The 21,593-nt window shown below is 35.2% G+C and overlaps 1 protein-coding gene across 8 annotated transcripts in view; it reads right to left on the bottom strand.

Annotated features, from left to right (window-relative positions):
* The window catches only part of SEPTIN7 (septin 7), a 113,892-nt gene that overhangs the window by 28,423 nt on the left and 63,876 nt on the right, over positions 1-21,593 (bottom strand). For all 8 annotated transcript variants that reach the window (XM_039239158.1, XM_039239160.1, XM_039239157.1 and 5 more), the window contains 4 exons: positions 21,428-21,534; positions 9,414-9,514; positions 8,487-8,621; positions 1,175-1,292 (listed from right to left, as the gene is read on the bottom strand). In XM_039239158.1, the coding sequence (XP_039095089.1) occupies positions 1,175-1,292; positions 8,487-8,621; positions 9,414-9,514; positions 21,428-21,534 (461 nt within the window). The remainder of the gene's footprint in view (positions 1-1,174; positions 1,293-8,486; positions 8,622-9,413; positions 9,515-21,427; positions 21,535-21,593) is intronic.

Below are 21,593 nucleotides of genomic sequence, written 5' to 3'. Positions count from 1 at the left end.
TAAAGCCAAAAGCCAGGAGAAGAAAGGAAATAATAAAGATCAGAGGAGAAATAAATGATGGAGAAACAAGAAAGAGTAGAACAGATCAACAAAACTAAGAGCTGTTTCTTTGAAAGAATTAATAAAATTGATAAAGCCCTAGCCAAACATCAAAAAGAGAAAAAAATTAAAAAAAATAAAATTACAAATAAAAGAGGAGAGGTCATAGCCACCAATTAGTATTTGAACTTAGAAAAAAAGCACATTACAAAATAAAAATGGGAGTGAATAAATGTAAAATAAACATATATTCCTAGTAGAAATACCAAATATAGTAAAAATGAACTAAAACATTCCCATAATATATAGATTTGGCACAATTTCAAAGCAAATCCCAACAGATTTTTGTTTTTGTAGCAGGTTGCAATGTATACTAAAGTCCATATCAAAAAAGGTGAAAAAACAGAGAGGACTTTAAAGAAAGAGCTAACAACTCTACGATCTACTTTTAAGTATTATACAAAGTAGCTATAGTTTAAAAAATATAACATTGGCTTAAAATAAAAAATAGGCTACTGGTATAGGATCATAGTTCCAGAAATTCACCCTTCATTTCATACAATGTGATAACAAACCAAACACAGTCAGGAAAAAATAAACCCCTGCTTTAAGAAGTGTTCATCCTTTCTGGAAAACTAAATAAAAGTTAAAGAAATGATTAAATGCCCCTTAATTTCAAAAAAAGTTTTAAAAATGACAACATTGGTAAGGCATTGAAACAAATATACCCACTATTAAAAAAATCTTTTTCACTGGGAAAGCACCACAACAAAATGGAAAAAAAATAAAAAGAACTATAAAGTAATCATACCCTTTCAAAAAGTAATCCTCTTCCTGGGAATTTACTCTAAAAAAATAATCCTAAAGGGTGTGGAGCAGGGTGATGGAGGAGGCTATAACAGAAACACCTAAAATATTTAAATCGACAAAGGATAAGGGCACTATGATAATAGATAAGAGCTTTGAGGAGAAAACTAAGGAGATTTTAAATAGTTATTTTTAATACAGTATAAATAACCATATAATAAAGCAGCAAGAGAAATACATTGTAACACATTATACTGAAAATATAAAAACTGAAAACTACATGAGTGGTATGAGAAACCAAGCAGGAGTTCAAGCTTCTTTTGCTCACCTGTTTTTTAAACTGTTGGCACTCCTCTGGAGTGAGTGTGTCTGCTTTGGCAATAAGTGGGATGATGTTCACTTTTTCATGCAAACGCTTCATAAACTCAATATCCAATGGTTTAAGTCTGAAATACACAATATTTAATATGACTGAATTGATCAATTTGGGAGAATAGATCATTCACATCCCCAGTGCTAAATTAAATACACTGGAACTATTTTACTTATCAGAAACTCTCTCTGAAGATGTCCTGGGCCAGCAACAGTTAGGTAGAAGAGGACCTCATTAAGCATCAAAGTGGTTAAGAAGGCTTTGACTCCGGCCCTTGAACACAATGGTCATAGGGTTTGGGCTCTAAAGAGGAATTAGAAAAACCAGAGAAAGCTCCTAACAGGTTTTCCTAGAATAGCCTCTATACATACTACTCAAAATTTGGGTAATCTGTTTTCCAACAAAAAGGATTGTCCTTTTTGAGCCCCACAGTCAGTTCTTGCTGCCAACTTTATTTCTCAGATAAAATGCTCAAAAGAGAATCATCTTCATCATCCCTTTTATCTACTGCAATCTGGCTGCTGCTTCCACTTTGCTGTTATACTTTCAAGAAGGTCATGAAATACTTCCATGCTGCTAACATAATTAACATCAGTAACTCCTTTTTTTTTTTTTAATGTTTTATTTATTTATTTTTTTTTTACAAATAGTTTATTGTCAAATTAGTTTCTACATAACACTCAGTGCTCATCCCCAAAGTGCCCTCCTTCATGCCCATCCCCCCTCCCCCCCACATCCATCAGTCCTCAGTTTTTGTCAGCATTCAAGAGTCTCTCATGGTTTGCCTCTCTCCCTTTCCCCCACCATTTCCGCCCTTCTTCTCCCCCTTGTTCCTCCGTCAAGTTCCTCCTAATCCTCCTATACGTGCAAACATATGGTATTTGTCCTTCTCTGCCTGACTTATTTCGCTCAGCATAACACCCTCAAGGTCCATCCATGTTGCTACACATGGCCAGATTTCATTGTTTCTCATTGCCATGTAGTATTCCATGGTATAGATAAACCACATCTTCTTGATCCATTCATCTGTTGATGGACACTTAGGCTCTTTCCATGTCTTAGCTATTGTGGAGAGTGCTGCTATGAACATTGGGGTACATGTGCTCCTATGCCTCAGCATTTCTGTATCCCTTGGGTAAATTCCTAGCAGTGCTATTGCTGGGTCATAAGGGAGTTCTATTGTTAGTTTCCTGAGGAACCTCCACACTGTTTTCCAGAGGGGCTGTACCAGTTTACATTCCCACCAACAGTGCAGGAGGGTGCCCGTTTCTCCACATCCTCGCCAGCATCTCGAGTTCTCTGATTTGCTCATTTTAACCACTCTGACTGGCGTGAGGTGGTATCTCAGTGTGGTTTTGATTTGTATTTCCCTGATGAGGAGGGATGCTGAGCATCGTTTCATGTGTCTGTTGGCCATCTGGATGTCCTCTTTGGAGAAGTGTCTGTTCATGTCTTCTGCCCATTTCTTCACTGGGTTGTTTGTTTTTCGGGCGTGTAGTTTGGTGAGTTCCTTATAGATTCTGGATATTAACCCTTTATCTGATAAGTCATTTGCAACTATCTTTTCCCATTCCGTTGGTTGCCTATTAATTTTCCGGGTTGTTTCCTTGGCTGTGCAGAAGCTTTTAATCTTGATGAGGTCCCAACAGTTTATTTTTGCTCTCAATTCCCTTGCTTTTGGGGATGTGTCAAGTAAGAAGTTGCTGCGGTGGAGGTCAAGGAGGCTGTTTCCTGCTTTCTCCTCTAGGGTGTTGATAGTTTCCTGTCTCACGTTCAGGTCCTTTATCCATTTTGAGTTGATTTTTGTGCATGGTGTGAGAAAATGATCTAGTTTCATTCTTCTGCATGTTGCTGTCCAGTTCTCCCAACACCATCTGTTAAAAAGGCTGTCTTTTTTCCACTGGATATTCTTTCCTGCTTTGTCAAAGATCAGTTGGCTGTATACTTTTGGGTCCACTTCTGAGTTCTCAATTCTGTTCCATTGGTCTATGGGTCTGTTTTTGTGCCAATACCATACTGTCTTGAGGATGACAGCTTTGTAGTAGAGGCTGAAGTCTGGGATGGTGATACCTCCCGTTTTGGTTTTATTTTTCAGTATTACTTTCGCTATTCGAGGTCTTTTGTGGTTCCATACAAATTTTTGGATAGTTTGTTCTAGTTTTGAGAAGTATGCTGGTGCAATTTTGATTGGAATTGCATTGAATGTGTAGAGTGCTTTAGGTAGTAATGACATCTTAACTATATTTATTCTTCCTATCCATGAGCATGGAATGTTTTTCCATTTCGTTGTGTCTTCTTCAATTTCCTTCATAAGTTTTCTATAGTTTTCATCATACAGATCTCTTGTATCCTTGGTTAGGTTTATTCCGAGGTATTTTATGGTTTTTTGTGCAATTGTGAAGGGGATCAGTTTCTTGATTTCTCTTTCTGTTGCTTCATTGTTGGTGTATAAAAATGCAACCGATTTCTGTACGTTGATTTTGTACCCTGCAACTTGGCTGAATTCTTGGATCAGTTCTAGTAGGCTTCTGGTGGAGTCTGTCGGGTTTTCGAACATCAGTAACTCCTAAATATGGTGGTGTTTACCATTACTTTTTAAATTTATGCAGCATCTGACATTACCTTTCCACAAGCTGTTCCCTAAGGGTACTTTTAAGGATTTTCTCTGTATGCTAGTCTCTACTAAGTGTTATATTCCTCAGAATAGTCTACTCTCTTTACATTCTGTATGCTTATCATCAACCACAGTGATGATTTTCACACCCAGCCGAGATCTCATTTTTATGTTCCAGATTTGTGTTTACCCAGTGGAAACACAACCTGGACATCCCATTTAAGCTCCTCAAAGTCTAAAGCTCATCTGAACCCCCAGATTTCCCTCCTCTTCTCTCCTCTCTATTTTTGATAATGGTATCACAGTACAATACATCCAATTACTCCTGGCTGAAACCCAGGATTCCTTCCTCCTCTAATTCTCACCCCCAAAGATTCCTCAAGATCTGCTGAACAAATAAATATATTACTCTGGGTCAGGCCACTAAGACCTTTGGTATGGGCTACTATTAAAATATATCCGGTTTCCCTCCAAACCATGCACACTGCAGTCAGAAAATCCTTTCTAAAATTTAAATCTGAATGAGTCATTTCTCTGACTGAAAACCATACTAAAGGCCAGACTCCTTGGCTAGTGTGGCCTACAAGACCTGTGAAGACAGAGCTTCTCGGGCTGTTTGCTATCTCCTGCTTGTAATATACTAGCCTTTTTGAACTTCCCATGATTTCTTGAAAGAACCATGCTTTGACCACTGGTGACTGGCTTACTGCCTCTGACTGAAACACTCTCCACTCCCATCCTCTTCTACTTCGCTTGCCTAATTCCTTTTCCTATAGGTCCTTTAGGCCTTGGTTTACAACTCTCATTTCCTCTGGGGATCCTTCTCTGATCTAACCCTAGTCATCTTCTAGAGGTCCAACACTTAATTTGCCAATTATGTGTATTTGTTTTCCCCATCTTCTCACTAGAAGATTGTTAAGAGCAAGATGTTTGTCTCATTCATCTGTATCTCCAACACCTAGTACAGTGTCACTTGAGAAAGTGACCAAATATCTGTTGACCAAAAAAGTAAGACCCTGTGATTTTCCCTACGTTCTCGAATAACCTAAATAAAAACCGAAGAAATTCCTCACATCTAGACCACAGAGTAAAAATCAATATTCCACAAAAATAAATGAAGATGATGGGAGTATTCTGTTTAGAAATATCATTCTAAATGGTATTCTTTAACTCACAAACCATAACAAAAATAGAATGAAGATCTAGTTTCATTATGAATTTTACTAACATTATAAAGATAAAGTCCTTGTTAGAGTTCTCTTAAAGTATGATAGTTAAATGTACATTTTATTTATTTATTTACTTACTTACTTATTTGTTTGTTTGTTTAGTTGGGGGGAGCAGGGACCCAGAGACTAAAGAGGTATTTCTTTTTACTAACAAATAATAAACAATACTATACCTCTTTGTGGTAGTGACAGTGAATGACGAACCTACCTAACTCTGAAAAATTTTAAGTCTTGCTGCTTTTCATCAGTCATTACATACAACACTAAATATAAAACCCATGGCCCAGTCGATCAATCTCAATTTGTAAATTTTTGTGGCTCATTTTCCAGATTACACTCATGGCAAATTTAAATTACCGTCAATACTACCTCATTAAACCAGTAACAAAATAATTCAGTTATTCTGAAATTTTAATACATCTGAAGAGCACTTAATACAAAATATTAAAATAAAAATCTAAGTTAACAAGGTTTTATATTTAAAACTGAAACAGCACTTGCTGAATATTTATTATCTCAACTTTTAAAGAGAAAGACACTGAAAAACCACCATGACAAGGAAATTGGTAAAGTCAACTTCTTAAATATAAAACAAGGCCAAAGAACATTTAAAAATTAAACTTCAGGGAAAAAAGGTAAAATCTTTATAAAAGCCCCGATAAAACCCTTCTGCCCTTTAAAATTAGAATACAAATTTCAGAAGCTTACAAAATGTCAACAGTAGAAAACATTTAGTTCACATGTAGATTACATTCTGGTTGAAATTTTCCTCTGTCCATTTACTTTTATTTCAGGTCATCTTTTCCAAGAAATTTAGTTTTTAAATGTTGTTTTTAAACAATGGAAAGTCCTTTATAGAATTTCTAGAAGATAAACCCATATTAGAGGGAAAAGACTATTTAACCTCAAAGCCTACAGCAAGATAAAATGACTACAGGGCAAATGACAAATATTTAATATACACATACATATATTTCTAAGGGAAAAAAACTCCTATAGAAAACTCACTAAATGAAATTAATTTTTTTAAGTGGCAATCAGCATTCAAAAGTTAGAATTCAAGTTCCAAGTCAATTTTTAAATTTAATAGCAATTACCATTCACTGAACAAAGACAATGAAGAAATGATTCCTGAAATCACAAACTAGTCATTTAGTGACAACACTCGGTGGGGTGAGGTGGGGGCCACTGAAAATACAATGTTGGACCAATTTATAATTACTCCATAACAAGACCCCTCAAAAAAGGACTACCCAGATTAGACAGAAAGGTCCTGATTCATCTATTAGTCTACCTAGAATTTCAGTCTGTAGTGAGCCTATCAGGAACTCTCTACATAAAATTCAGTGTTTTATTCTTTAACTTAATCCACAGTAGCACATACCAAGGGGTAAAACTTTCTTCCATGTCTAAAAGTAGTTAAGACGAGAAACTATTAAAAAGCACACTTTTACACCTAAAAAATAAAATTTCTGAACTCCCATCCCTTGTGACAAACATGAAATGGCCCAAAGCTACTATATATCGTTTGAATCATTAAAAAAAAATTTTAATCTTATTTCCCATGCAATTTTAAGAAATGTACTTTCCCCTAGAGATAGAAGGAATGTGATTTCATGAGAATTGCTAAATCTTGGAGAGAGTCCAAAGGATCTAAAATAATAAAACTGGATATAAACTGACAAATTTCTGTTGACTAAACTGCACAGTAAAAAAATAAAAATAAACTGCAGGTTAAGATTTTACTCTGTGGTCTTCCAGGAAAAAGCCCTAACAAGTTAACTAATGATTAAAAAAAGTAAATACATAAATCAAGAAGAAGCTAGCAAGTACTCAAAAAAGGCTATACAGGTGTTTGGTTTAAAAAAAATATTGTTTTTAACATTCATTTATTTTTGAGAGACAGAGAGACAGAATGTGAGCAGGGGAGGGGCAGAGAGAGAGAAAAGAAGACACAGAATTGGAAGCAGGCTCCAGACTCTGAGCTGTAGCATAGAGCCAGATGGGGACTTGAACTCATGAACCATAACATCATGACCTAGCCAAAATTAGACCCTTAACTGACTGAGACACCAGATGCCCCACAATGTGTGATATTTTTGAGATTACCTTTTTTTGAGCCTTTTAAGTTGATTAATCAATTTTATACAATATGTAAACTTCAAAGAACACTATAGAAGAATACTAGAAATAAAAGAAGAAATATTTTTCACTACAATCTGACAATGCAAAAATGGTTAACTACATAATTCAGACTTTTTGCTCAACCATGATAGGAATACTGGGCATTAACCTATCTAGGAAAAAGGTGGAGAAAGAAGCAGAAAAGAGAGGAGAAAAGTACTCTCATGAAGAAACTGGTTTATACCATTGTAATCTGGGTGTCAGATAATGTACTGTTATTTTTAGTCTGGTGCTATATAATATTCCAGTTCCTTCTGGTAGAGGGATAGTGGCTCTGAGCATCAGGTGGCTGAGCTACAGGAAGTCATCTATCCAAAGAAAAAGATTGAAGGAGAGTAATTACAAACATCTGCAGACGACAGTGACATATGTATCTACTCAGGTGACAGAGGAAGTACCAACAGTAAAAAAAAAAAAAAAAAAAAAAATTATAGGCTAGCCATATTAACAAAAGAATAATCAGATGAAATGAATGTAAGATACTTGTATCTTAACTCCTAATAAGTAAAAGATTAGCTCTGATGATATGAAACTTAAACAATATGATTGTGATAGCTAAGGTGAAACAGAAGCCAAAGAAATTTAGTGAAGGAAGAAATGGCACACAAGAACTTTGGTACTTAACCTTTCTTTAACCTTTTCTAGCAGATTCACAGTAAAAACATCTTTGAAGTTTCTTAAAATTTGTCTAAGCTAATTTTTATAGCTCCTTCTCCTTATTCGGTAGTTCAATTTGTGGCAGAGTGGCCAAAAGGAAGCTAAATTAGCCACACTGAAGCATTAAACCATAATGGAAACACTGTTCCTTATGAACAGGTTAAAAAAGAAAAAGCCTTATCCATGAACAAAGAAGATTACTATCAGTTTATCTAGGATTTACAAACTGGTTTTCTAAAATTATTTTAACGTTTATTTTTGAGAGAGAAGAACTTGAGTGGGGGAGGGGCAGAGAGTGAGGAAGACACAGAATCCCAAGCAGGCTCCAGGCCCTGAGCCATCAGCACAGAGCTGGACCCAGGGCTCGAACCCATGGACCACAAGATGATGACCTGGGCTGAAGTCAGATGCTTACCCGACTGAGCCACCAAGGTGCCCCCAAAGTGTTTTCTATAAGTCATTTTTATATAGAATTTGGGATTTTATAACTGATATATTTATACTCCACAGAGATATGAATAACTAAAATAAAGTTCAGTCATAAGAAACATCAGCAGGTTATCAGAAGTATCAAGGTACTGACCCATGTCCTGAAGGAGCAATGAAGTATAAACAACACTGCACCCTGTTATCAGGCATCTGACGTCTGTTCACTCGAGATTCTGCATTTAAGTAGTCCTCAAATTTACTATCAATGTAGTCAATAACAGGCTGCCAGCTACAAAAAGCAGATAAATAAAATAATTAAGTTGCAATTCTACATAGGAAGGTACAACTGATGACTGTTACAGTAATTAATCGAACCAGTGAAAGATATCTCAAATTATTCTATGTATATTGATTCAAAAACAAGTAGCTATTACCTTGGATAAATCTTGACTCATTATTTCTGAACTTTCCAAATGAAAGAAAATTAATTATTTAGAGTCAAAACACAACCAAATTATATTATTTACATTGATAAGTACAGAGTTTTGCATTTCAAATTAAAAGCTTAAATAATACAAAAACTTATTTAAGTGTTTTAAAAGTTAACAGAAATTTACTTCAAAACAAAGATAAATATTGTTTATAAAATGCTATTTCCAAATAGAACGCCATGCATGTTTTCTTAACTTATGACTTATGAAGAAATGGAACATTTAAAATCAGGTTTAAATTAGGATGGGATAGAAAATAATATACACAGTAAGTAGATAAAATTATAGAAAATGAAGATTTAACTTCCGTATAATGAGAATTCTTGTATCCATGTTGCTTTAGTATTTGTCTTCAAAATAATTCTATGATAGGTATTACCTCCATTTTATAGAAAAGGAAATCAGTTCAAAGAGGTTAAGTAACACTGTCAAGCATGTGGCAAAGTTGGTATAAGAACTCAAGTCCTATCACTAAAAAGTTCAATGATCTCTGCTAAGATAAGAAGTTTAAAAATCTTAGGCAGAAAAAGTCTAACAACCAATACCCTAAATTCAATCAATGTAAAGCAGTGATGACAAACCCTTCTTACCAATTACTATTATCCACTGCATCTCCAAATCCTGGGGTATCGACTATTGTGAGCAGCAACTGAACACCACCTTCTTTGATTAAAACTTTAGATTGTTCCACCTGTAAGATTCATTGGTACAGATATTAAATACCACATATCACACCTGTGGTTTCCTACAAGGTAAGAAGCAGAGAGATGACCATAAATCAAAACCAAATGGGAAATTTTCTGCAAACTAAATCTACCCACATTTTCTTTAAAATCAATTATTGAAGATATTAGAAATCCTGGTTACTTGAAAGAAAGGCACGTATGTAAGTAGTAGGTTTATAGCTTATAGACCATAAAGAAGAAAAATGGAAACTGATAAAATAGTAATAGTCCCTACTAAAGCCACACAATACCTATATGATCTAACATGTGTTCTAATAATAGAAATAAACATTGTGCTTGAATGATTCAGTAATTCATAGAAATCAAATGCAATTAATCAGAGAAGTACACCTAATCTACCATTTACAGAAGATGTTTTTCTGAACTATCTCCATCTAGTTTGGTCCAAACCAATTACTCAAGTGAACTTACTACCATTCCCAAATCTTTCTCAGCATGGCCATAATTATTTACATTTGTGTTTATGTTATGGTTAAGATCCAATTCTCTTCTCAAATGTTAACATATTGCACATTTAGGCCAAAGTGATCAGAAAAAGTCTAGGCACTGAAAAAAACAAAATATCCTACTAACTCTGATTAAAATCTTTGGTTCACTTTACAATTTGTTAAAATGTTCTATTTGAGAAAGGGCATTGGACTTGAACAGTAACAATTCCTCCTACAATCTAAGATTTTCTGTACCCCAAATTGTGTCTCAGAACATGTAAGTCATTCATCTTGGGCATATGCTGCTGCTAGATAAAGTAAACACGGATTTAAACAGAAAAGGGGAATAACTGCCCCAGAAAAAAACACAGGCTTTCATTCGATGTACATTTATTTTTATTAATTTTTTAATTAAATTTAATTTTTTTTAGAGAGAGAGCATCCACATATACAAGCGAGGGAGAGCGGGGGGAGAAGGAGAGAGAGAGGGAGAGAAAAAGAGAGAACCTTAAGCAGGCTCCATGCTCAGCAGAGACCAACATGGAGCTGGATCCCACAACCCTGGGATCATGAACGGAGTCAAAAGCAAGAGTCAGCCGTTCAACTGACTAAGCAACACAGGCACCCCCAATGTACATTTATATCAGGGGCTAACTAGGACTAGAGGCCCTAGCTACCTTGATAGGCTAATTTAAGAGGGAAGAATTAGACTCAAACTTTGAGTGTTAACTGCCATAAGATGATACGAATTAAGTACTTCTAGACCTAAGGGAAAATGTAATCATCAACATGTGAAAAGCAACTTCAACTATTTATGTTTGCAAATAGTTTGGAAAGGAAAATTTCTAATTTCTAGATAGAAAAAGTTGGGTATACCTTTCAGACTTACAGAAATTATGTCTTTCCATTTCCTTTTGGCATTTTCTTACAGAGGCTAGCTGAGGTATGAAGAGACCATGGAACTGAGATTAAGACTGCTGAGCAGGAAAGGTTGTAGCAGCACTGTCCAACAGAACCTTCTGAGATGATGCAAATGTTCTGTATCCTCACTGACCAATACAGTAGATGTTTGCCCATATGGCTATTTAGCCTTTGATGTGTGACTAGAACAACTGAGGAGCTCAATGCTTATTTAATTTGAATTAAATTTAAATAGCCACATGCAGCTTAGTGACACTGGATTGGGCAGTGCAGGTCTATAGCAATCAAGTTATTTTGTTAAAAAGAATCATGTAAAAAAATTGTTAAAACTGAAAACACTGCCCGAGATTTGCAAGTCCATGGAGGGACTTCTAATCTTTTACACAAATAAGAGGCAAATGTCTTATCTTTTAGACCAATGTTCTTTACTAAACTGCTTTAATCCTTGTGTGAAAGGATCAGTGAAAATTGTGAACATTCCAAATATATTTATTTATCTACCAAATATATGCAATTGGAAATCTGTTAGTAAATATTAACAGCATTAATTCTCTCTAGATTAAAAAAGTAAACATCAATAAATAGGCTTCTTAATACTTTCTGACCATTTTCAGTATCAACAATGGATGTGCACTGCACAGGAGACCACTTTTCATACCACAAAGCTAAGATAATACCGGTAGTCTGATACCAGGTTACCCTTATAAGGAAGGCAAAATGATGACATAATCAGACTCATCAGTGTTAGATTAACTTAAAAAAAAAAAAAAATGTTACTATGTCAAGTGGCTTACAAAGTTCATATTTTATAAAAATAAAACTGGTTATCCTTTAGTTTAAGGGCAGTCTAGTTATTTATTTATCATTATATATCAAAACAATTTTTTTAAGAAGGACAATCTGGTCAAATGCAACACCTTGATATATCTTGAATTTGCTTCCCTTTCCTTCATAAAAACAGGTTATTCATTTATGATAACTGTCACTGAAGCAGAGATACCCAAAGTAATCATACTACCTCTTTACCTAATAATTCTTTTAAATGACATAGCACTATATATTAGAAATTGATGCAAAATATAATTGTTCTACATGAATCATCTCTCAGTTTTACTCTAAACCAATTTTTGGTTCCCTTATTACTAAGCAAAAGCCATTTCTATCTTCAGTAATAGGTTGTATACTAATCACATGCCATACCAGCTTAAATGTTAAGATCCTTGTTTCCTTTTTATTTTATAATCAGTTTAAAAACTTAATTGTTCATCGACATAAGAAAAATGAAGATCTGTACTTTAAAGAGGCTTTATAAAAGCCTCTCTTCTGGCCTATGAAATTCTATGTATCCATACATGGTCAAATACAAAGAAGAAAGCAACATATGGAAGAGATCCAGAAAACATAACTGTAAACTAGTGCCATTCACAGGATCCGACTGTATCCTATCATCTGGTTTTGCAAATATCCTCATGGGATCCATGGAAAACAAATTAGTTCAAGTTCAGGAATTTCAAACTTTTCTTAAGAAATCTATTCCAAATGGCCATTTTCCCATGCACTTTACTTAACCAGGTCACATCAGCATATTTTATGGCATCACTCAAAGTTCTCTAACATCAAATGCATAATTTAATGCTGAAGGAATGAGGCAAGGGCATTTTCAACTCTGTTTCTTTCTGAAAAATAAAAGTAAAGCCTATTATATTGTTTGTGTATAATTAATCTACTGAGGCCTCTTTTGGACTCCTAACTCTCAGAAATCTAAGGCATTCTTTTTTCTAATATTGTTCAGTTTTCCAATCTGAGGGAAAACAAAAACTTCAAACCTTCAATGTTTCTATGGCTTCATTTCTTTCACTTTCAGAAGACTGTTAAATACACTGAAGTTTTCTGACCAGTGTGTAAGAGCTATTTGCTAAGGTAAATAAAAAGTGTTAATTAATTAACTGTACTAAATTTCAAGGAGAGGGTTACAGTGTTCCGTCAGGAGCTCACCTCTCTACCTAAACTTGCTCAGGAGGAGGCATTACAGCCAAAGCTCTGCAAAGACTTGGAACAACAGAGCCTTAGACAGCCTGAGATACAAACAGGATCTACTTTATTTAATGGCCGAAAAATAAAGATCATCTTAGATATTTTATTATGTTCCACAAGAAACTAAGAGGCAATGACCAAAAGTAGAATAGTTATGCCTAAAGACTTCTCATCAAGACCCAAACCTAGTTTATTAAGAAAGTTGATCCAAAGATTCCAATTCTGACTTCTAAACTAAATCACTACACCTCAATCCTCTGTACCTCCTTACACTGAGATCTTAAATATGTCCCTTTCATTTTCTATTAGCAACCCCCCTCCTAAACCCTTTATTTCTCTTTCTTTTCCAGCTCAGACATCTTTCTCTTACACAAAATTTATGAATTTCAACTTGACAGGAATGTCCCTGCTATCCAATAATCCTTTTATGTGCTCACTAGTCCCATGCCTCTTTCATTTCCCAGTATGGCTTTTCTCTAGCTCTACCATACTATCGCTCCAACCATGCTCAGCAAAGTACCTCATCTCTAGTTGAAGACAAAAGCATCCTCAATTTGTCTGAAGCAACAGTCTTTCCTTCTGTTCAGTGGAATAGATCCCTTTCTTCCCACAGCTAATTTATCAATATATACCAGGGGTTTGGTCATTCCATTTTAGACTCTGTTTAGACTATTTCCCCTTTATTTTCAACCTCTCATCTCTTAGGGATTGGTTCCCCATTGGATACAAACATTCTCGGGTCTTTTTTGGAAGTAAAAACCAAATGACTCATTCAGTACCCTACACTCAACCTCTAGGTATTCCCTCTTGTCCCTTTCTTCATAGCCATTCCATCTGCCTCATTTACTACTCCCTTCTCAATCCACTGCCATCTTGCCCTCCATTCCTACTACTTCACTAAAATCTACCTTGTCAAGGTAACCTCTATAGCTAGCACCTTACAGCAGCATATTCTTACTAAATCATGTGATTGTGAGATCTCTTAGGAAATTTGATTGTATCCATCATCACTGTAGCCCCAAAACCTGGTGTAAGATATTCAAATGTCCATCCTGTGAATGGTTTAAAAAATTATCAATATTGGACCAACACCAACAAGAGAGTTTCCTAATTGGACTTTATAAAAATATCTCAAGGAGTCTATAAAATGTCATCCTAGGGAAAGGATTCATTGCTTTCCGCTCCAAAATTTTTGTAGCCATTTAATCTGTAATAGTGACTTTTAGAGCTTCCTAAACCAAGAAAAACAAGTTTTTTTTTTTAAGTTTGAGAGAGTATGCACACACACTTAAGTGGGTTGATGGGAGACAGATAGTATGAGAATGAATGAATCTCAAGCAGTCTCCAGCTATCAACACAGAGCCTGACATGGGGCTCGATCTCACAAACCATGAGATCAGGACCTGAGCTGAAATTAAGAGTCAGATGCTTGAATGAATGAGCCAATCAGGCACCCCAAGAAAAATGTTTTTTGTGTTTTTTTTTAGTGTTTATTTATTTTTGAGAGAGAGAAGAGACAGAGTGCGAACAGGGGAGGGTCAGGGAGAGAGGGAGACACAGAATCTGAAGCAGGCTCCAGGCTCGGAGCTGTCAGCACAAAGCCTGATGCGGTCCTCGAACTCACAAACCACAAGATCATGAGCTGAGTAGAAGTCAGTTGCTTAAATGAATTAGCCACCCAGGTGTCCCCCAAGATAAAAGTTAAAGGGGACCAGCATAAGGTTGCCAACCTTAGATGGCAACCTTTCAACTGACTTGATACACTTTTTATATCTAAAAATTTTCAAATACAACAATATCATAAAAGTTACTACTGTCCTTACATCATTATTCCATTACATATTATATATTACTATTACTACATTATATACATCACTATATGTAATATTTTTCTTAAAATTTTGTTAATCTGAGAACCTATATTTGAGATTGGAACATGAGGTGGAAAAAGTGTTTAATTTTTTCTATCCCTTCATTTTAATCAGTCTAGTAACAAAAAATAAATAAATGAATAAAAACAAATAATGGTACTATTTCATTCTATGTGATATATTCTGAAAGAATTAAGGATAAACAGTACTCTCTTCCCAGAAAGACAGGGTGAAATCAGTCTGTAGCAGGGTGGAAAGACTGCAGAACACTCGTTCTCAAAGTGTCATATCCTGACTGGCAGCTGCATAGTCTGGGAACTTATTAGAAATATGAATTCTTTGAGTCCTGCCTCAAACTTACTAAAGAGCAAACTCTGGGGAGGGGGTCTCAGCAATCTGTTTTAGCAAGTCTTCCAGTGATGGGTCTCAAGTTTACAAACCACTGGTCTAAAGAACTCTAGAACCAGAGTGTTGGCTTACATTGGAAGCTGCAGAGCACAGAGTCCTCAGGCTCAAGACAGGACATTAGAATCAATCCCAAAGGACTTCTATTTATTACTGAAACCTTCAATCAAATCAGAACCCTTGTTATATAGGAAGCTCAGAACCATCTCTGTCCAATGTAGACATCTGCTCCTTCAGTCCAAGACTGCAAATGTGAAGAAATTTCTTCTTAATGATACAAGTCTCTTATAAATAAAAAATGCTCACGGAGATTATGAGATCATGGTCTTTATTAAAATTTCACTCCCTATTTGGCTACATTGCAGGATTTTTCTGTCTTTTTTTTGGACAGTTGGAAGTGGTCCAGAAAGCCTTCAGGTCAGGGAAATTGCAGACATTTGTTTTTTGAAACTCAGGATTTTATGTTTCTCCTGGTCTTAAATGTCTGGGCTGAGATGTAATAGTTCTGACCACTGAAAAGAATTTATAAGCTTCCAAAAGAGATTATCTGCTAGATTACTAGACTTGGTGAAGAGTCACACAACTGTAAAAGAAAACTACATTCTATTTTCTAAATACACTGAATGACTCAGAACATTTTATGTTCTCTCCTGGGTAAGTGAGGAAAAGAGTTTAGAGGATCTTCCACGTGTTTCCAGTAAATCAAGGAATACTTCCAGTACAGTCTGGAAAGGGTACTTCTCTGGGATTCTAGTGAGAATCAATCTAGTCTCAGATCTTACAGACCTTACTTTTGGTAAAAAGGGGAGATTTAATAGTAGTACACAGGACTTTGTCTTAAAAATCTTACTTGAGATACTCTCAAGCCCTGATTACTCCTTTGTTTAAAAAAAAAAGAAAGAGAGAGAGAGAGAGTTGGGAAAATGTTCACAAAAGAAGAAAACACTTTTGAAATGTTACCGTAAGAGAAAGTAAAGTGAGTTTAGAAAGAATTATTTTGGAGATAGACAAATGTAAAAAGAATTCTAACAAGTAGAGAGCCTCTCCCATTGTCTTTAACAGATGCTGGCCTGAGAGAAATTATCCTGAATGTATGAATATAAGGTACAATTATCTTGATAAGAAATTCCTTCAAATCAAAGAGAAAAAGACAGGAAATATTAAGATGGTCAAAGCACTTCAATGAAATCTGAATAGTTAATGAGTATAGAAGACATGTCCAACCTCATAAGAAAGCAAATTAACTGAAACAATAAAATACCTTTATATTAATGTGCACAGACACACAACAGAAATGAGTGCTTAGGTCCACTAAAAGAATGTACAAAAATATTCATATTGGTACCAAAAAAAAAAAAAGAAAAGAAAAGAAAACCCAAATGCTTATCTACAACAGAATATAATTTGAGATATATTATACAGTGGAATATTATACAACATGGAAAAATACCACAAATAAAATCTTCAGTGAAAAAAAGAGACATAAAATAGTATAATATCTAAATAAAATTCAAGAACAGGGAAAATGAATCTATGGAGACAGAAATCAGAAAGCTATTTATATCTGGGGTTGGGTGTAATACTGAGAGGCACAAGGAAGCCTTCTGGGGTGCTGGAAAGGTATTATAATATCTTAATCTAGATGGTAATTACCTGGATATATGACTACACATACAAAAGTTGATCAAGCTTTATGCTAAAATTTGTACCTTTTTAGTGTAAAGCTACATATTAATTCAAAAATTAAATTTAAAAAATTCTCTTCAAGAAAAAAATGAAAATAACCAACAAAACTTTTAAAAAACTGTCAAATTAAAAACCTCAAAAAATTTCAAATTTAAAATTATTTCACCTATTCTAAATAGTGATTTATAAAACTTCATGGACCAAGAAAAAGAGATTAACAAAACTTCAAAGATCTTCAAATTCAAAATATCCCAACCATATACTGAGTCCTAATACATTGTTTAAATTGTTCAATCCTTCAATAAATACTGCATGCAGTTCCAGATGCAGTTCTAGAACTGAGCTTACAGCAGTGAATAAAAATGAAGTTGCTACTTTCACAGAGCTTAACACATTTAGAGCCAAGGTAGGGCATGGAAGTTTATACGTTGGCCAGACAAGGTCTCACTGAGAAAGCAACATGTAAGCAGAGAATTGAGGAAAATGAGGGAGCAAGTCATCAAGAAATCTCAGGGAAGAACATTGCAGGCAGAGAAACAAGATGTGGAAGGGCCCTGAGGTAGAAAGGACTGGCCTGTTCAAAGAACAGCAAGGATGCTGGTTTAGCCAGAGAAGATTAAGTCAAAAGTAGAAAAGTGTAGGAAACAGGTTATAGAGAGAGGTGAGGGCAAATCTTCTAAGGTTCTCTAGATACTGTAAGGACTCTAGCCTTGCTCTGAGTGAGATGGAAAGCCACTGAAGAGTTTTCAACAGAGGTTCAAAAGGATCTGATTTACATTGTAAAATAAGATTCTCACTGTTTTGTTACAAAGACTGGGGCAGTGGCCAAGGATCACAGTCAGAGAAGTGAATTAGGAGGTTATATCTAGGAAGAGAAAAGATGGAGCCTGGATATAAGTGTTACTAGGAAAGTGGCAGGAATGTGGATATATTGTGAAAGCAGAAGTAACAGGATTTATTGATGGACTGCATGTGGAAGTAGAGAGTAAAAAGGAGTTTAAGGATTGCTCCAAGTTTTCTGGTCTAAGCAATTGGTTTAGGGTAGACAATCCCATATAGTCTATCATTATTTTTGATAAGCTTTTTGCTTTGTTTGGCAAATTTATTTTTGGCATAAGAACTTTTAGGGGACAGATTTTGCTGAACTGACCTAGAACCAATTCTTAATACGAACCTTATTCCTCAGAGCTACATTTTATCTTTTGATATTATATTTTTTCTGAAAGGCATTTTTAAAAAAAAAATTATAAAAGCATACTCACTGCATAAAACTGAGAAGATATATAAAGAGGAAAAAGAAAAAATATTCAGTCTCACAATATGGAGACAGTTTGATAATGAATCCTACTTAATATCTGTTTTGCAATATGTGGACCATGACAGAATAAGCACAGTCATAACTACATTACAAGCAATTTCTGACAATGTGAGCAAATAGTTTGCTACAGAGTATCATAAGCAAGATTTCTATGTGTTGAATTCCTGAGATTACAAATGGTGATACTTTCATCTGTTCAGACACTGGCAAAAATCACTGTGTTATGAATCAAGCAAGCTAAAATGTTGTTCTCTCTTTATTAAACAAAGTAAAATAAAACATGGTAAGACACATGAGTTAGTTGGCTTCCATCATCCACCCACCAATAGTTCTACTGGAGTTTCAAGTCTAAAATTTAAAGGGAAGTCAATACCCTACTGAGTCCAGACTGCAAATTCAAACCTTACAAGCAACAGCAAACATTATGGTGTACCATGTGAGATTTAAAAAGTAAAACCAAAAAGCCCCTTAAGTATCCCTTGCCAGCTAACATCAGATGGATCAGCCTTATAGCTTATACAGGCATTCTGTTATTTTAATTATTTTCATATATCAATAATTATGATGAAGAGACGACTTCACTGATCAAATCATTTTTTTGAGAGAGAGAACACACATGTGAGCAGGGGATGGGCAGAGGGAGAGGAAGAGAGAGTCTTAAGCAGGCTCCATGCTCAACATAGAGCCTAATGAGGGGCTCGATCCCACAATCCTGGAATCATGATCTGAGCCAAAATCAAGAGTTGGATGCTTAACCAACAGACCCACCCAGCTGCCCCTCTGATCAAATCATTTTGTCTAAATTGCCTAATTGGGAAAGCAATTTCCTTATGTAAGATTTTTAAAGAAAAAAGTGAAAAAATAAAAACAAAAAATATGACAATTTGTTGGATGAAACATTAAAAAGGTAGATGTAGTTAAAGGAAAGGTAGTTGACCTATTAAGAACTGGTTAACCTATGAAACCAGCATGTATTAAGTATCAATAGTCTAGGGATAGCACATGATACACACTAAACCAGATTGCTTGTACCCTAGTTCTGTCACTCTAACTACATGATCTTGGATCTATGACCATCTCCGTACCTCAATTTCCACATTTATAAAGTGGGGGTAATACTACTACTTACCTCATAAAGTTGTTGTAAGAATTAAATAAGTTAATGCACCTAAACTGCTTGGAATAGTACCTGGAAGACATGAATGACCTACTGATGCAAACCTGGCATTACACAATATGCCAGAACTACAAAGAGGAGTCAGAAAATTTCCTCACCAGCAGGAGTTACCAAAAACACTACTGGCAGGTACATGGCCATTAAGATCCAACATATCTTAGACTAAATATTCTTAAACTTAGGAATCTACACTGTGGGGCTCCTTTAACATTTCTACACATGTAGTTTCCTTATCTTGAGTTTAAACACCTAAATTAAGTTAAAAGTTTCTCTTCTTGCTTAGGGTTGAAATATCCACCACTGATCATCAAAAAAAAAAAAAAAGCAATGTAGTGTCTAGTTTTTAGAACACATTATTGCAAGTAATTTGAAATGTCAAGCTCTATGAAGCATACGGGAAAAAAATCTTAAAACAGAAAAATTGTAAAAAATAACAAAACAAAACAAAACCAGAAGATTCACCTCACAGAATTACTTCTTAGAGATCTAATTACTAAACTGCATCTTACAGTTTGATATATATGACTTTCTGCCCAGAATTTCTGGGCTGTCCTTCAACCTTATGCATTAGGATAATCACGACGAATTCTTCAAATCCAGCTCCAGTCTAAATAAAGCCTGCTCGAGCCAGAATCGTTCACTCCTTTCCTCTCTGCTTATGTGTTATGTATTACTACTGCCATCAATCCACCAACAATTTTTTCAATTAATAGTTTAGAGGAGCGCTGTCCAACAAAAATGTAATGTGAGCCACATAAGTAATTTAAAACTTTTCAGTAGCCATTTTAAAAATAACAGGTGAAATTAATGTACTTTATTTAATATAACCAAAATATTATCATTGCAAAGTGTAATCAATATAGAAAATTATTAATGGGATCCTTTATATTCTTTTTGACATACTAGACTGTCAAAATCTGCAATGTATATAATACCTGCATACATCTTCATTTGGACTATCTATATTTTAAGAGCTCAACAAGCACAAGTGGCTACTGGCTACTGTACTGAACAGTACAGATCTGGAGAGAGTATTCTATCATATAAAGTGTGGGTCAGCAGCAGCAGCATCACCTAAGATTTTGTTAGAAATCCAAAATCTCAGTCCACCTCAAACCTACTAACACAGAAACTAAATTTAACAAGCTCCCCAAGGTTATCTAAATGCACAGTAAAGACGGAAAAGTACTAAATTAGACTACACATAGTTTAACAAATTGCTACTGCCATTAATCTATCATGTGGTACTATGCCACTGACTAATATTAAATAATAATAGCTTCTCCACAAATCATGTGTTTTTTTAAATTTTTTTAATGTTTATTTTTGAGAGAGAGAGAGAGAGACAGAGTATGAGCAGGAGAGGAGCAGAGAGAGAGAGAAAGAGACAGAGAGACAGAGAATCCAAAGCACGACCCAGGCTCTGAGCTGTCAGCACAGAGCCTGACACGGAGCTCAAACCCACAGACAGCAAGATCATGACCTGAGCCAAAGTCGGATGCCCAAGCGACTGAGCCACCCAGGCGCCCCATCATGCTTTCTCTACACTGTCCAACAGAACATTATGCAATAGTGGAAATAACACCTATACTTCCCAAAACAGCAACCACTTGCCACATACGTCTATCGAGTACTTAAATGTGGCTGGTGTAACTGATAAACTGAATTTTAAGTTTTATTTACTTTTATTCAAACTTAATAGCTAAATATGGCAAGCAGCTATCATGTTGGAAAGCATAATTCTAGGGGTGTTATTTACTACATCACAGTATAATCTCTAGGAGAGTCCTAGGGACAAATTTAGAAGGTTCTAATCAATACAGTTTCTCTAATTACCTGTGCTCAGTGAGTGCTCACTCACTCTCCTTTTAATCAACCATTGTATTTACCATTTTACATGGACTGAGGCGAAATATAAAACCTATCTCTAGGGTAGCATAATAAAAGTTAATGCATGTGTTTTGAATGTGTTAACATTACTCCAACTTACCATCAATTAACAACACTAGTGTACATACCTGTACAGTCTTTTTTATTCTATGGGATGGGCCTGGATACTCTGGAGAATACAAATCTGTGAGGAATAATGAGTTGATTAATGTTGACTTCCCCAGTCCAGATTCACCTAAAAGAAATGGTGGGGAGGAAATGTGTTAAATTCAGCCACTTTATCAACTTTAAATA

Source organism: Hyaena hyaena, unplaced genomic scaffold (genome assembly GCF_003009895.1).
Source record: "Hyaena hyaena isolate Hyena2069 unplaced genomic scaffold, ASM300989v1 scaffold_153, whole genome shotgun sequence".
In the NCBI taxonomy this organism is placed as follows: Eukaryota; Metazoa; Chordata; class Mammalia; order Carnivora; family Hyaenidae; genus Hyaena; species Hyaena hyaena.
The sequence above is the reverse complement of the archived record's forward strand: the minus strand, read 5'-3'. Positions and strand labels throughout refer to the sequence as shown.